The sequence below is a fragment of the Bolinopsis microptera genome, chromosome 13, assembly GCF_026151205.1.
Source record: "Bolinopsis microptera isolate Bmic1 chromosome 13, MBARI_Bmic_1.0, whole genome shotgun sequence".
Taxonomy (NCBI): Eukaryota; Metazoa; Ctenophora; class Tentaculata; order Lobata; family Bolinopsidae; genus Bolinopsis; species Bolinopsis microptera.
The window spans coordinates 15,712,000-15,726,829 of NC_087084.1; the positions used below are offsets into that span (position 1 = coordinate 15,712,000).

The window sequence follows — 14,830 nt, forward strand, 5'->3', positions numbered from 1 at the left end:
TCACTCAAGTTCTTCCCGATTTGGACGATATTAGAAGGGAACAGGAAGCAGACTCCATTCTTAGTGTTGTTAAAGATTGGGTGGTTGCTAAGCAACGGGGAATGGTACAGGTTAACAGAACTCCTGAAAGATTATTATCATATTGGAAGCAATTTAATCTGATAATATTGGAAGACGGGCTCCTCAAGAGAAAATGGGTAAAAAGGAATGAAGATGAGACACGTTACCTTATCTTAGTGCCAGAAAGGTGTGAAGAAAATATCATGAGACTGTTTCATGAAAATATTACGTACTGTCACCCGGGTGCTAACGCTTGTGTTGCGAAATGCAGACAGTACTTCTACTGGCCAAAAATGGAAACAGAATTTGATCTGTTTGTCAAAGCGTGCGTCAAATGTGGGGAGATGAAACCACCTAGAGCTTACCTAAAAGCCCCCTTGAATCACATCATGTTCCACAATTTTAACGATGCAATCATAGTCGATCACATAGTGCCCAGTGCCACTAAAAGAACGCCTCGTGGGTATCGCTATATCCTGACTATCTCTGATGCATGGTCGAACTATGTGGTGGCAGTGCCGGTGCGCACTCAAACTGCAAAGGAGAACATTGCGGCTATCATGAAGAACTGGATCTGGAGATTTGGTGTCTGTCGAGAGATTATTGTGGATAATCACCCAGGATTCAGAGCTGAGTTTTTCGGCGAGGTTTTTAAGGCCCTCGAATGTAAAAAAACTCATGGGACCTCATACAAATCAGCGAGTACAGGACGTGCTGAGAATAACAACAAGCGGTTAAACACTGCCCTCCGCACTTGTCAGCCCGATAATAAGGAACATCTCTGGGATCTATACTTAGATAAGGTCACATTTGCCCTTAACTGTTCCAAGAATCGCAGAACTGGATTTTCTGCTCACAAAATGATGTTTGGAAGGGAGGTTAACCTACCATTGACTTTTGTGATGGGGACAGCGGAGAAGGTAGAATCCGAGGGAAACAGTACTGTTGCGGCAGCTGTTTACAAGAACCACATGGAGCTAAAGAGAATCATCTGAAAGGTTAGGAAGCAGTCCCAGATAGATTTTGGCTATGCAGCGAAACAGCACGATCGCAACCTACACGGACCCTACTTCAAGGAGGGTGATCATTGTTTTGTACTGGTGCAGTATCCCAGACATAAGTTCGAGCCAAGGTTTCGTGGACCATTCAGAATCACAAAAGTGATAAATGACCACCTGTACGTCGTCGACTTAGGACAGGGTGTGGAAAAGGTCGTTAATATTTGCAAAATGAAGAGATTTGAGACAAATAAGTATTCACGTCGGACCCCAGAAAAGCCTAAGGAACCTGATGAACCTCGTAAGAGCATGAAAGGAAACACATATATCGACATAGATAGCAGTAGTGATGACGACCAGGAAGAGGAATACTGGGGGACTCCGCGTCGAAAAGCACAAGACAAGCAGATAGTGATTCAGAGCGATGATGCTCAGTCAACGACACGATCTACACCAAGAAGGTTGCCCACACCTCCAACAAGCTTGTCGGGAGGAAGTGTATCTCATTCACCACGACCTAGGACATTATCGCCTACCACCTCGTCAGCGTCGACAGAAGGGGCTACATCGGTCGTGCAGGACTTCTTTACTCCACCACGAGAAAACGTGACGCCAGAACAGGAGACTCAACGAATAAGAGGATATAACCTGAGGCCACGTAACGATCTACGTCCGCCTGACTATTTCAGACTTTAGTAGTATAGGATTTCTGGGACGTTTTAATCTCGTTTTAGACAGACTGATATCAGCCCAGTCCTTGCTCTGTACCGTGTACTGTTGCACTTGTTATTTGACAGCTAAACTGTTTGTAAACATGATGGGGATATTATGTTGTATGCTGGATATATTGAAGGATATGCTTGTTGATATTAACTACATGCACTGGAGTCTGGGCTTTGTTACGGCCGAATTCTTCTGGGATCTTTACCTCATTCTCCGTCAGAGGAGAACCGCGAAAGAAACTGCTTATGAAGACGTCTAGAAACTTACGGAAGAAGAAACGTACAAGAAATCTCGTCTATACATCTTGGGAGTGCCTCTTGTTTGATACAGAGTGCCATCATCATGGGAGTGCCTCTTGTTTTAAACAGAGTGCCATTTTATTTATTTGTTTTGATAAGGGGACAGATAATGATATGGTATTTCATTGGTATTTTGAGACTTATTTTTTAAAAATTTTATTGGATATTTATTATTGATTGTATTGTAGTGGGGATTTAGTCAATTCGCATCCAATCTATCGAGTTTATTTGTTTTGATAAGGGGACAGATAATGATATGGTATTTCATTGGTATTTTGATATTTATATTTTTAAATCTTATTGGATATTTATTATTGATTGTATTGTAGTGGGGATTTAGTCAATTCGGATCCAATCTATCGAGTTTATTTGTTTTGATAAGGGGACAGATAATGATATGGTATTTCATTGGTATTTTGCTATTTATATTTTTTTAAATTTTATTGGATAAAAGTAAACACGCCCCAGTTTGCAGAAAGGACCCCCTCACCTCGTCCTGCCCCTGACCAGTATTTCTATTTCAGTAAACACGCCCCGGTTTGCAGAAAGGACCCCCTCACCTCGTCCAGCCCCTGACCAGTATTTCTATTTCAGTAAACACGCTCCGGTGTAGTTTTGTAGTCCTCAGTATAGGTTTTATTTCACTTTGTAATATTTTAATTCATCGTTTTTTTGCCACTTTTATTTTAATGTTATCTCACGTTTCTATTTCATATTCGTACATTTACTTTCTTATCTTTAGTTCGTTCGGCCGTTTGTTTATTTATCACATTTTTACGAGCCCTTTTTTAGAGATAAGGGAGAGATTTTGGGAGATAGACACTTCTGTAAAGGTAACCGAACATTCGTCGGGTTTTGAGTTATAAAGTTTCGACCGTTATACGAGAGCGTTTTATTTGGTACAGTACACTAAATTTAAGTCTTGTTTAAAATACAGACTCCGGCAGCCTTCCACCTTTCTTGTTTTTAAACAGACTGAGTCATCGCATCGCAGTTCACCGGGGTTCACTGTCAGATCTACGTGCAGCCACTACCGCGAGTTGCTGAGTCCTCATCTCCTCGTTTACCGGGAGTTTAAATATTAGGTTTGTATCTTGTTTCAGACAGGTGCATCCGTAGCTCGTTTTATACAGTTGCGTTTATTTGACTCCTCGTTCATCGGGAGCAGTATATTTTAGCTTTAGTGTTAATTCCTCGTTTACCGGGAGTTTAAATATTAGGTTTGTATCTTGTTTTAGACAGGTGCATCCGTAGCTCGTTTTATACAGTTGCGTTTATTTAACTCCTCGTTCATCGGGAGCAGTACATTTTAGCTTTAGTTTTAATTCCTCGTTCATCGGGAATTGTCACTATATTACCAGCACATATCTCGTTTAAAACAGATATATCGTTCCTTACTCCTCGTTTATCGGGAGCAGTTTATTAGGTTTTAGACCTTGTTTAATACAGGTTCAGTTAGTTCTAGTCGCCCTATCCTTTGACCAGGGAGCGCCCCGTTAAGGCCAGTCAAGCCGGTTGCCGTGTAATAGCCGTTTCGTTTTTACACCAGAAAGGACCCCCTCACCTCGTCCAGCCCCTGACCAGTATTTCTATTTCAGTAAACACGCCCCGGTTTGCAGAAAGGACCCCCTCACCTCGTCCAGCCCCTGACCAGTATTTCTAATTCAGTAAACACGCCCCGGTTTGCAGAAAGGACCCCCTCACCTCGTCCAGCTCCTGACCAGTATTTCTAATTCAGTAAACACGCCCCGGTTTGCAGAAAGGACCCCTCACCTCGTCCAGCCCCTGATCAGTATTTCTATTTCAGTAAACACGCCCCGGTTTGCAGAAAGGACCCCCTCACCTCGTCCTGCCCCTGACCAGTATTTCTATTTCAATAAACACGCCCCGGTTTGCAGAAAGGACCCCCTCACCTCGTCCAGCCCCTGACCAGTATTTCTAATTCAGTAAACACGCCCCGGTTTGCAGAAAGGACCCCCTCACCTCGTCCAGCTCCTGACCAGTATTTCTAATTCAGTAAACACGCCCCGGTTTGCAGAAAGGACCCCTCACCTCGTCCAGCCCCTGATCAGTATTTCTATTTCAGTAAACACGCCCCGGTTTGCAGAAAGGACCCCCTCACCTCGTCCTGCCCCTGACCAGTATTTCTATTTCAGTAAACACGCCCCGGTTTGCAGAAAGGACCCCCTCACCTCGTCCAGCCCCTGACCAGTATTTCTAATTCAGTAAACACGCCCCGGTTTGCAGAAAGGACCCCCTCACCTCGTCCAGCTCCTGACCAGTATTTCTAATTCAGTAAACACGCCCCGGTTTGCAGAAAGGACCCCTCACCTCGTCCAGCCCCTGATCAGTATTTCTATTTCAGTAAACACGCCCCGGTTTGCAGAAAGGACCCCCTCACCTCGTCCTGCCCCTGACCAGTATTTCTATTTCAATAAACACGCCCCGGTTTGCAGAAAGGACCCCCTCACCTCGTCCAGCCCCTGACCAGTATTTCTATTTCAGTAAACACGCCCCGGTTTGCAGAAAGGACCCCCTCACCTCGTCCAGCCCCTGACCAGTATTTCTAATTCAGTAAACACGCCCCGGTTTGCAGAAAGGACCCCCTCACCTCGTCCAGCTCCTGACCAGTATTTCTAATTCAGTAAACACGCCCCGGTTTGCAGAAAGGACCCCTCACCTCGTCCAGCCCCTGATCAGTATTTCTATTTCAGTAAACACGCCCCGGTTTGCAGAAAGGACCCCCTCACCTCGTCCTGCCCCTGACCAGTATTTCTATTTCAATAAACACGCCCCGGTTTGCAGAAAGGACCCCCTCACCTCGTCCAGCCCCTGACCAGTATTTCTATTTCAGTAAACACGCCCCGGTTTGCAGAAAGGACCCCCTCACCTCGTCCAGCCCCTGATCAGTATTTCTATTTCAGTAAACACGCCCCGGTTTGCAGAAAGGACCCCCTCACCTCGTCCAGCCCCTGACCAGTATTTCTATTTCAGTAAACACGCCCCGGTTTGCAGAAAGGACCCCCTCACCTCGTCCAGCCCCTGACCAGTATTTCTATTTCAGTAAACACGCCCCGGTTTGCAGAAAGGACCCCCTCACCTCGTCCAGCCCCTGACCAGTATTTCTATTTCAGTAAACACGCCCCGGTTTGCAGAAAGGACCCCCTCACCTCGTCCTGCCCCTGACCAGTATTTCTATTTCAGTAAACACGCCCCGGTTTGCAGAAAGGACCCCCTCACCTCGTCCAGCCCCTGACCAGTATTTCTATTTCAGTAAACACGCCCCGGTTTGCAGAAAGGACCCCCTCACCTCGTCCAGCCCCTGATCAGTATTTCTATTTCAGTAAACACGCCCCGGTTTGCAGAAAGGACCCCCTCACCTCGTCCAGCCCCTGTCCAGTATTTCTATTTCAGTAAACACGCCCCGGTTTGCAGAAAGGACCCCCTCACCTCGTCCAGCCCCTGACCAGTATTTCTATTTCAGTAAACACGCCCCAGTTTGCAGAAAGGACCCCCTCACCTCGTCCAGCCCCTGATCAGTATTTATATTTCAGTAAACACGCCCCGGTTTGCAGAAAGGACCCCCTCACCTCGTCCAGCCCCTGATCAGTATTTATATTTCAGTAAACACGCCCCGGTTTGCAGAAAGGACCCCCTCACCTCGTCCAGCCCCTGACCAGTATTTCTATTTCAGTAAACACGCCCCGGTTTGCAGAAAGGACCCCCTCACCTCGTCCAGCCCCTGATTAGTATTTCTATTTCAGTAAACACGCCCCGGTTTGCAGAAAGGACCCCCTCACCTCGTCCAGCCCCTGACCAGTATTTCTATTTCAGTAAACACGTCCCGGTTTGCAGAAAGGACCCCCTCACCTCGTCCAGCCCCTGACCAGTATTTCTATTTCAGTAAACACGCCCCGGTTTGCAGAAAGGACCCCCTCACCTCGTCCAGCCCCTGATTAGTATTTCTATTTCAGTAAACACGCCCCGGTTTGCAGAAAGGACCCCCTCACCTCGTCCAGCCCCTGATCAGTATTTATATTTCAGTAAACACGCCCCGGTTTGCAGAAAGGACCCCCTCACCTCGTCCAGCCCCTGATCAGTATTTATATTTCAGTAAACACGCCCCGGTTTGCAGAAAGGACCCCCTCACCTCGTCCAGCCCCTGACCAGTATTTCTATTTCAGTAAACACGCCCCGGTTTGCAGAAAGGACCCCCTCACCTCGTCCAGCCCCTGATTAGTATTTCTATTTCAGTAAACACGCCCCGGTTTGCAGAAAGGACCCCCTCACCTCGTCCAGCCCCTGACCAGTATTTCTATTTCAGTAAACACGCCCCGGTTTGCAGAAAGGACCCCCTCACCTCGTCCAGCCCCTGACCAGTATTTCTATTTCAGTAAACACGCCCCGGTTTGCAGAAAGGACCCCCTCACCTCGTCCAGCCCCTGACCAGTATTTCTATTTCAGTAAACACGCCCCGGTTTGCAGAAAGGACCCCCTCACCTCGTCCAGCCCCTGACCAGTATTTCTATTTCAGTAAACACGCCCCGGTTTGCAGAAAGGACCCCCTCACCTCGTCCAGCCCCTGACCAGTATTTCTATTTCAGTAAACACGCCCCGGTTTGCAGAAAGGACCCCCTCACCTCGTCCAGCCCCTGATTAGTATTTCTATTTCAGTAAACACGCCCCGGTTTGCAGAAAGGACCCCCTCACCTCGTCCAGCCCCTGACCAGTATTTCTATTTCAGTAAACACGCCCCGGTTTGCAGAAAGGACCCCCTCACCTCGTCCAGCCCCTGATCAGTATTTCTATTTCAGTAAACACGTCCCGGTTTGCAGAAAGGACCCCCTCACCTCGTCCAGCCCCTGACCAGTATTTCTATTTCAGTAAACACGCCCCGGTTTGCAGAAAGGACCCCCTCACCTCGTCCAGCCCCTGACCAGTATTTCTATTTCAGTAAACACGCCCCGGTTTGCAGAAAGGACCCCCTCACCTCGTCCAGCCCCTGATTAGTATTTCTATTTCAGTAAACACGCCCCGGTTTGCAGAAAGGACCCCCTCACCTCGTCCAGCCCCTGACCAGTATTTCTATTTCAGTAAACACGCCCCGGTTTGCAGAAAGGACCCCCTCACCTCGTCCAGCCCCTGATCAGTATTTCTATTTCAGTAAACACGTCCCGGTTTGCAGAAAGGACCCCCTCACCTCGTCCAGCCCCTGACCAGTATTTCTATTTCAGTAAACACGCCCCGGTTTGCAGAAAGGACCCCCTCACCTCGTCCAGCCCCTGACCAGTATTTCTATTTCAGTAAACACGCCCCGGTTTGCAGAAAGGACCCCCTCACCTCGTCCAGCCCCTGACCAGTATTTCTATTTCAGTAAACACGCCCCGGTTTGCAGAAAGGACCCCCTCACCTCGTCCTGCCCCTGACCAGTATTTCTATTTCAGTAAACGCGCCCCGGTTTGCAGAAAGGACCCCCTCACCTCGTCCAGCCCCTGACCAGTATTTCTATTTCAGTAAACACGCCCCGGTTTGCAGAAAGGACCCCCTCACCTCGTCCAGCCCCTGACCAGTATTTCTATTTCAGTAAACACGCCCCGGTTTGCAGAAAGGACCCCCTCACCTCGTCCAGCCCCTGATCAGTATTTCTATTTCAGTAAACACGTCCCGGTTTGCAGAAAGGACCCCCTCACCTCGTCCAGCCCCTGACCAGTATTTCTATTTCAGTAAACACGCCCCGGTTTGCAGAAAGGACCCCCTCACCTCGTCCAGCCCCTGACCAGTATTTCTATTTCAGTAAACACGCCCCGGTTTGCAGAAAGGACCCCCTCACCTCGTCCAGCCCCTGACCAGTATTTCTATTTCAGTAAACACGCCCCGGTTTGCAGAAAGGACCCCCTCACCTCGTCCTGCCCCTGACCAGTATTTCTATTTCAGTAAACGCGCCCCGGTTTGCAGAAAGGACCCCCTCACCTCGTCCAGCCCCTGACCAGTATTTCTATTTCAGTAAACACGCCCCGGTTTGCAGAAAGGACCCCCTCACCTCGTCCAGCCCCTGACCAGTATTTCTATTTCAGTAAACGCGCCCCGGTTTGCAGAAAGGACCCCCTCACCTTGTCCTGCCCCTGACCAGTATTACTATTTCAGTAAACACGCCCCGGTTTGCAGAAAGGACCCCCTCACCTCGTCCAGCCCCTGACCAGTATTTCTATTTCAGTAAACACGCCCCGGTTTGCAGAAAGGACCCCCTCACCTCGTCCTGCCCCTGATCAGTATTTCTATTTCAGTAAACACGCCCCGGTTTGCAGAAAGGACCCCCTCACCTCGTCCAGCCCCTGACCAGTATTTCTATTTCAATAAACACGCCCCGGTTTGCAGAAAGGACCCCTCACCTCGTCCAGCCCCTGATCAGTATTTCTATTTCAGTAAACACGCCCCGGTTTGCAGAAAGGACCCCCTCACCTCGGCCAGCCCCTGACCAGTATTTTCCAGCTGTTAAACCATCAGGACCATCTTTTTCTTTCGGACACAAGCTCGGGGAAGGAAGTGAGAATATTTAAAAAAACATTCCGTTAAAATTTATGTTATTATAGTAACCATAGTAACCATAGTAACTATAGTAACTATTATTATAGAGGTATCTGGTAAAATCTAATGTTGGGTTTCTAGAACAGCTTCCTTACTATAGTTACTATGGTTACTATAGTCACTATAGTTACTACAGTTACTATATAGTTACTAGCTTTCTGTATTTCTCAGTAAATGAAGTTGGTCCTGGTAGAACGAGTTGGGAAAAGACTTGGTTTGCTTCTTCTGATGTGTGGAAAATAAAAACAGACTTTGAAAAAAAAGTAAGATGTTTAATTATTATAATATTGTCACTTCAGTGCAATATATCGAGATTTTATTTGTCTGGCTCACTCAATGTCAAATCATGTGCTCGAAATGTTCAAGGTTATCATCCAGCATAAATAAGAAAATTATGAGCAAATTTAGTTAGGAATTGTAAAATTTCACACGATTTGTCATTTTCGTCGAATCTTGATCTTTGGCGTGATATTTTGTGATGACAATTTAAATTGCTTTCTATAAAATTAATTTCCTATCAGTGGCCAGAGATTGGAAGTCACGAGTGTGAACTAAACTTTATGGGGAAAAGACTTCCGTTTCTCAGAGCTGGACCTTCCCCCTCTTTCGGGGCCAAGTTGCTGGACATTGCCTTCAAGAAAAGTTAGTTGTTGCTACGGTAACTAAAAATCGCAAAATTTGTTAATAGTTTATATGATAGGGCATGGTTCGTGAAGAATGCAGAAGTATCACTAAAGAAATATGCGTGTAGAATGTAGATCTTACATGGTTACAACAATTTCTGTAGCGTCTTAAATAGATTACCTGAGAGCACGAGGAAAACAAAGCAGGGCCCATAAACTATTAAGTATGAACATTTTCCTAATATAATATAAATCGTGTCAGCTCTGTGTCATTGTTAATAATATAATAACGATGTGTTGGCCAAAACGTTCAGTGTAGTATTAAAGTACTAATCTTAGTATCAACAATAACATAAACTGCCTTTGAAGTGATGATTTCAATATCATAATGCATGCTATAAGATATCACCACCATAGTAGCGACCAGTTCTTTAATCTTTTATACCCGTGAATTTAATATACGGTGTGGGAATCAAAGTTTGATCCATGGAAACTCGTCGGTAAATAAAATGTTAATCTTGTTAAAATTCATACCGGAAATAGAGAGGAACGAACTTTCAATTTCAGCGTGCCATTTTCTAAGAATTGTGAATGCATCCACTGCATCTATTGCATTTTTGTAGAATTATCGTGTGGCGCGAAATAGATATTATTATACAAAATACAGCGCGCAGCATCCACCATAGCAACAATGATGATCGATAGGGCAAGGCATTCTCAGTTGACACATTAACCACACTTGACCCTATTGAAGTAGGGTGGAATATAAATAAAATTTCAACCAGTCTCGAATTTCAGTTCTTACTGAACTATCCTTGCAGAAGAAGCTGTGCCGAGTCCGATGGCCTACAATACAGGGGGCTCAGTGAAACATCTTTACAAAGCTTCTCCTAGCTTCACTATCGTCAGGAAGGATTACTCGCAAGAACGCTGGGTCAAGAACAGTAAGTTTAGCTAACATATAAACATATTATAAAGGAGCAGCTATATAGCTAACATATAAAGGTAGATAAATCATAGCTATAGACACTATTCTGCGTTAACACGATTGACTGTGGTTACCTTACATTTTAAATCTGAGCATAACAAGCACTTGATCTTGTTATATGCTCACTCCCTCCAGGAGAAGTGTATATATTTCACTATATTTCACTGTATTTCACTATATTTCACTGTATTTCACTATATTTTACTGCATTTCACTATATTTTACTGTATTTCACTGTATTTCACTATATTTTACTGCATTTCACTATATTTTACTGTATTTCATTGTATTCCACTGTATTTCACTGTATTTCACTATATTTTACTGTATTTCACTGTATTTCACTATATTTTACTGCATTTCACTATATTTTACTGTATTTCACTGTATTTCACTATATTTTACTGCATTTCACTATATTTTACTGTATTTCATTGTATTCCACTATATCTCACTATATTTCACTGTATTTCACTGTATTTCACTGTATTTCACTACCTCCACTCTCTTCAGAAGAAGTACCTGGACCGGGACAGTACGCTCCGAACGTAAAAGCTGTCAAACCTAAAACTCCAGCATTCTCCTTCGCCAGACCCTCTCCTACCTTCATCCAACCCTGCTCTTAGGTAATGGTTACTAAGGTTACCAAGATAATGGTTACCAAGAGAACGGAGTGATCAACATTACTTGGTGTTAAAATTTGTGTCAGACTTCCAATATCAGATTCAAACATTTAAGAGTTCCCTGTTTAAAAGATGTCATCACTGCCAAATAAAACCACAGATTTTCTTGAGATTTATGAAGACTTTTTACTTACAAATAATCTTTGTCAGCTTCAATGATTTTTCTCATTTGCTTGATTTCTGATAATGAATAAAGAGTGTTATTTTTTACTAATCAAAAATTAAGACATGTTTTAAAAGACATACAATAAAAGGTATACAGGTAATAAAAGACAAGTGCTTACCTAGATCTCCTACCTCCAAAACATCGGTTGTTGTCAAAATAGAAATTAGCACTATTACAGTGCACTTGCTGATGAGGCAGGGAAAAGTACGTGTGTTGCTATGGTAACTGTTGGTGTGTTGGTGTAGGCGGCGGGTTGATTAGTGCTAATTAATACTAATTTTAATGGGGAGTCAGCAGGAAGCTGCTGATTAGTTCTACTTTCTCTCCGGCCAGTCCTTGAGCGACTCACGGTTCTGCAATGTAGTGCTAGTGTTACTATGGATACAGTAGTGTTACTATGGATACCTGTATTTGTGCTACGGTTACTATGGATACCTGTTATATTTGTGCTACTGTCACTATGGATACCTATATTTGTGCTACTGTTACTATGGATACCTGTATTTTTGCTACTGTTACTATGGATACCTGTATTTTTGCTACTGTTACTATGGATACCTGTATTTGTGCTAGTGTTACTATGGATACCTGTATTTTTGCTACTATTACTATGGATACCTGTATTTGTGCTAGTATTACTATGGATACCTGTATTTTTGCTACTGTTACTATGGATACCTGTATTTTTGCTACTGTTACTATGGATACCTGTATTTTTGCTACTGTTACTATGGATACCTGTATTTTTGCTACTGTTACTATGGATACCTGTATTTGTGCTACTGTTACTATGGATACCTATATTTGTGCTACTGTTACTATGGATACCTGTATTTTTGCTACTGTTATTATGGATACTTGTATTTTTGCTACGGTTACTATGGATACCTGTATTTGTGCTAGTGTTACTATGGATACCTGTATTTTTGCTACTATTACTATGGATACCTGTATTTGTGCTAGTATTACTATGGATACCTGTATTTTTGCTACTGTTACTATGGATACCTGTATTTTTGCTACTGTTACTATGGATACCTGTATTTTTGCTACTGTTACCTTACCATGTATATTTGTATTTTTGCTACTGTTAAGTGTTACTATGGATACTTGTATTTTTGCTACTGTTAATATAGATACTTGTATTTTTGCTACTGTTACTATGGATACTTGTATTTTTTGCTACTGTTACTATGGATACCTGTATTTTTGCTACTGTTACTATGGATACTTGTATTTTGATGGTTTAAAGATTAACGAGAAACTAGTTGACGAAAAATCTTCGTTCAAATATTACCCTAAATTTTCATAACACCTTTGATTTTAAACAAAATTACATCGCAACTTCGTACTTTTGCTTCACGAAAACTCTCGGATATAGGAAATGTGATATACCGTGAAAAAGCAGATTTTATTCCCAATTTGTATATTTCTTCGATAAAAATATCTCTCTAAAATTCGGGGTTCCAGTTTTATTCCTATTTGCTCTAATGTTACTAATCAGAAAGTAACGGCACACTGCACACGAACTCTTCAGATCAACAGTTTTAAGTATTCCTGATCGTTTAGCTTTAGTTTGTACCCGTGCCACCATTACAATTGGTTGCTAGGTAACTGTTGCTAGGTAATTACAATTGGGCTAAACTGTAAATGTGAGCTGCGAGCTGCGTGCAGTAGGCATGGTAACAAGATAACCCGGGGTAGACGAGATTCACATTTCCTGGTCACGTGGTACAATTGTGTTGCTAGGTAACTAGTGATGCTGTCATCTTATTAGTTGCTAAACTGTCACGTGAGTAGTCATAGTACCGCGATTAGATTGTCGGATTTCTCACTGTTGTGTCTCCGCTATTTCGTTCGTGCTTATCCTGCTTCTGTTGCTAGGTAACTGTTGCTAGGTAACTGTTGCTAGGTAACGTGCGTATCCTGCTTGATTATCCAAACTATTCTACTCTTCAACTGTAGGTGATATTCCCGATCATTACCGTTTAGACAAAGTGCAATATTAAATATCATCGCCAGAATTATTCACTGACGGAATCCTGTGTAATATTGTGTAATCCTGTGTAATCCTGTGTTGGCTGAAACATGTCTGCAGAAGTATTAGTGTATTTTTACCGAAAAGAACTAGCATTTATACAATACACAGATTATATAAGATATTATAAAGATAAAACAGCTTGAGACTAGTCTAGGATGGGAAATTTTTCACCTGGTCATGGTTTTTGTCTGTACAAATTGAGGCTACATAGTTTGATATTTAAATATTTAGCTGCATCTCATTGCCTAATGTTTAAGAACAGAACAAACTTGTAGTTGTCAAACGCAAATTTTATTGCTTAATTTTAGCATTATTATAGTATTAGTAATAATAATATAAGGGTTTGGGCTGGATTACGTTTAACGACATAACAAGGAATACAAGGAATAAAAGGAATACAAGGAATACAAATTTAAAATCTTAAGTTACAATAGTAACTGTTAAGATAATGACAATATCATAAGATTTAAATTTATTATATTAATATAACTTAAACTAAAGTGAAAAATAAAGATTTTGACGACTGATCCTAATGGCCAGAATGTAGTAAAACTAAGTTACAATATTTAGTTAGTGGGTCCTCTACCTGCTACCTACCTCTCCCTATAGTCTACCAATGAGTTAGGATGAAACATCAAACATTCGTGAGGTTTACCCAATTCTAAAAGCCTATTCTTACCATTTTATTTTCTTCTTAATTAATTATTACAACAAAGAAACTTTTTCGACTCATTTAAAACGGATGATGAAATGACAAATTTAAAAGTTGAAATCATAAAATTGTAATTTTGCCAAACAAGACCGATTCAATTGAAAAATGAAAAACTTCTTTCACAGTAATGATTTCTGATGATCTCAGTATTACGTCACTGTCGACGTCACACCTACTATAGATTAGCGCAACACGTGACGTCACTGGTGATGTCACACTATAGATTAGCGTAACCATGGTAACACGTGATACCCCCATTAGGAGATCTAGTAAACGAGCACTGTAACGAGCGAGAATCCCCTCCAGTGGGATAACCAGCGAGCAGTTAATTAGTTAATTAGTTAATTAGCAATTAGCTAATGGTGGAGGTGATGAATTATCCCGCGTTCTGCTGGCGCGGTGTACACGGTATCCTAGCAACGGTGTGTACTAGTATTTTTAGAAATTAGATTGTGTCATTAACACAGAGTTACAGTAAAATACACGTTTCCATAGTAACACGCGCTTTTCACACGCTTCCTAAAAATAGTCTAATTAACAATAGTTCCTTACCCATTTTTACTGTACTACCACTTTTTACTGTGCCACCAATTTTACTGTGCCACCAATTTTACAGTGGTGCCATTTTCTTTGCCAAATTGTTTGATGACTTTCGTTTTTCGTCTGTGTTACCAGGGTTACTGTGTTCTAAACAGTAAATAATAATAACAGACGATAATTTGTTTTCTGACGGGAGATATGCATTAAATGGTCGTGTGGAATTACAGTTGTTCACTTGACTCGCTGTTAGTGTTGTACTACTACTAGTACTACTACTACTAGTACTCGCTGTTGTTTTTGTACTACTAACACTAGTGGCTTCAGTTTCAGAATAGTTTGATCTTATTTTTTGAAGGGCGTTGAGACTTTAATTTTAATTTTGGCGTTGGATTGTGGACAAAATAAGATTAAA

General features: G+C 42.6%; 1 protein-coding gene across 2 annotated transcripts in view; it reads left to right on the top strand.

Moving 5' to 3' along the window:
- Positions 1-11,680, top strand: part of LOC134825101 (uncharacterized) — a 30,581-nt gene extending 18,901 nt beyond the window's left edge. The window contains exons 3-7 of one of the 2 annotated variants that reach the window (XM_063837240.1): positions 8,504-8,623; positions 8,837-8,928; positions 9,187-9,307; positions 10,110-10,232; positions 10,790-11,680. In XM_063837240.1, the coding sequence (XP_063693310.1) occupies positions 8,504-8,623; positions 8,837-8,928; positions 9,187-9,307; positions 10,110-10,232; positions 10,790-10,902 (569 nt within the window). In that variant the 3' untranslated portion in view covers positions 10,903-11,680. The remainder of the gene's footprint in view (positions 1-8,503; positions 8,624-8,836; positions 8,929-9,186; positions 9,308-10,109; positions 10,233-10,789) is intronic. The other variant, XM_063837239.1, reaches the window with a different exon arrangement.
- Positions 11,681-14,830: the final 3,150 nt, after the last annotated feature.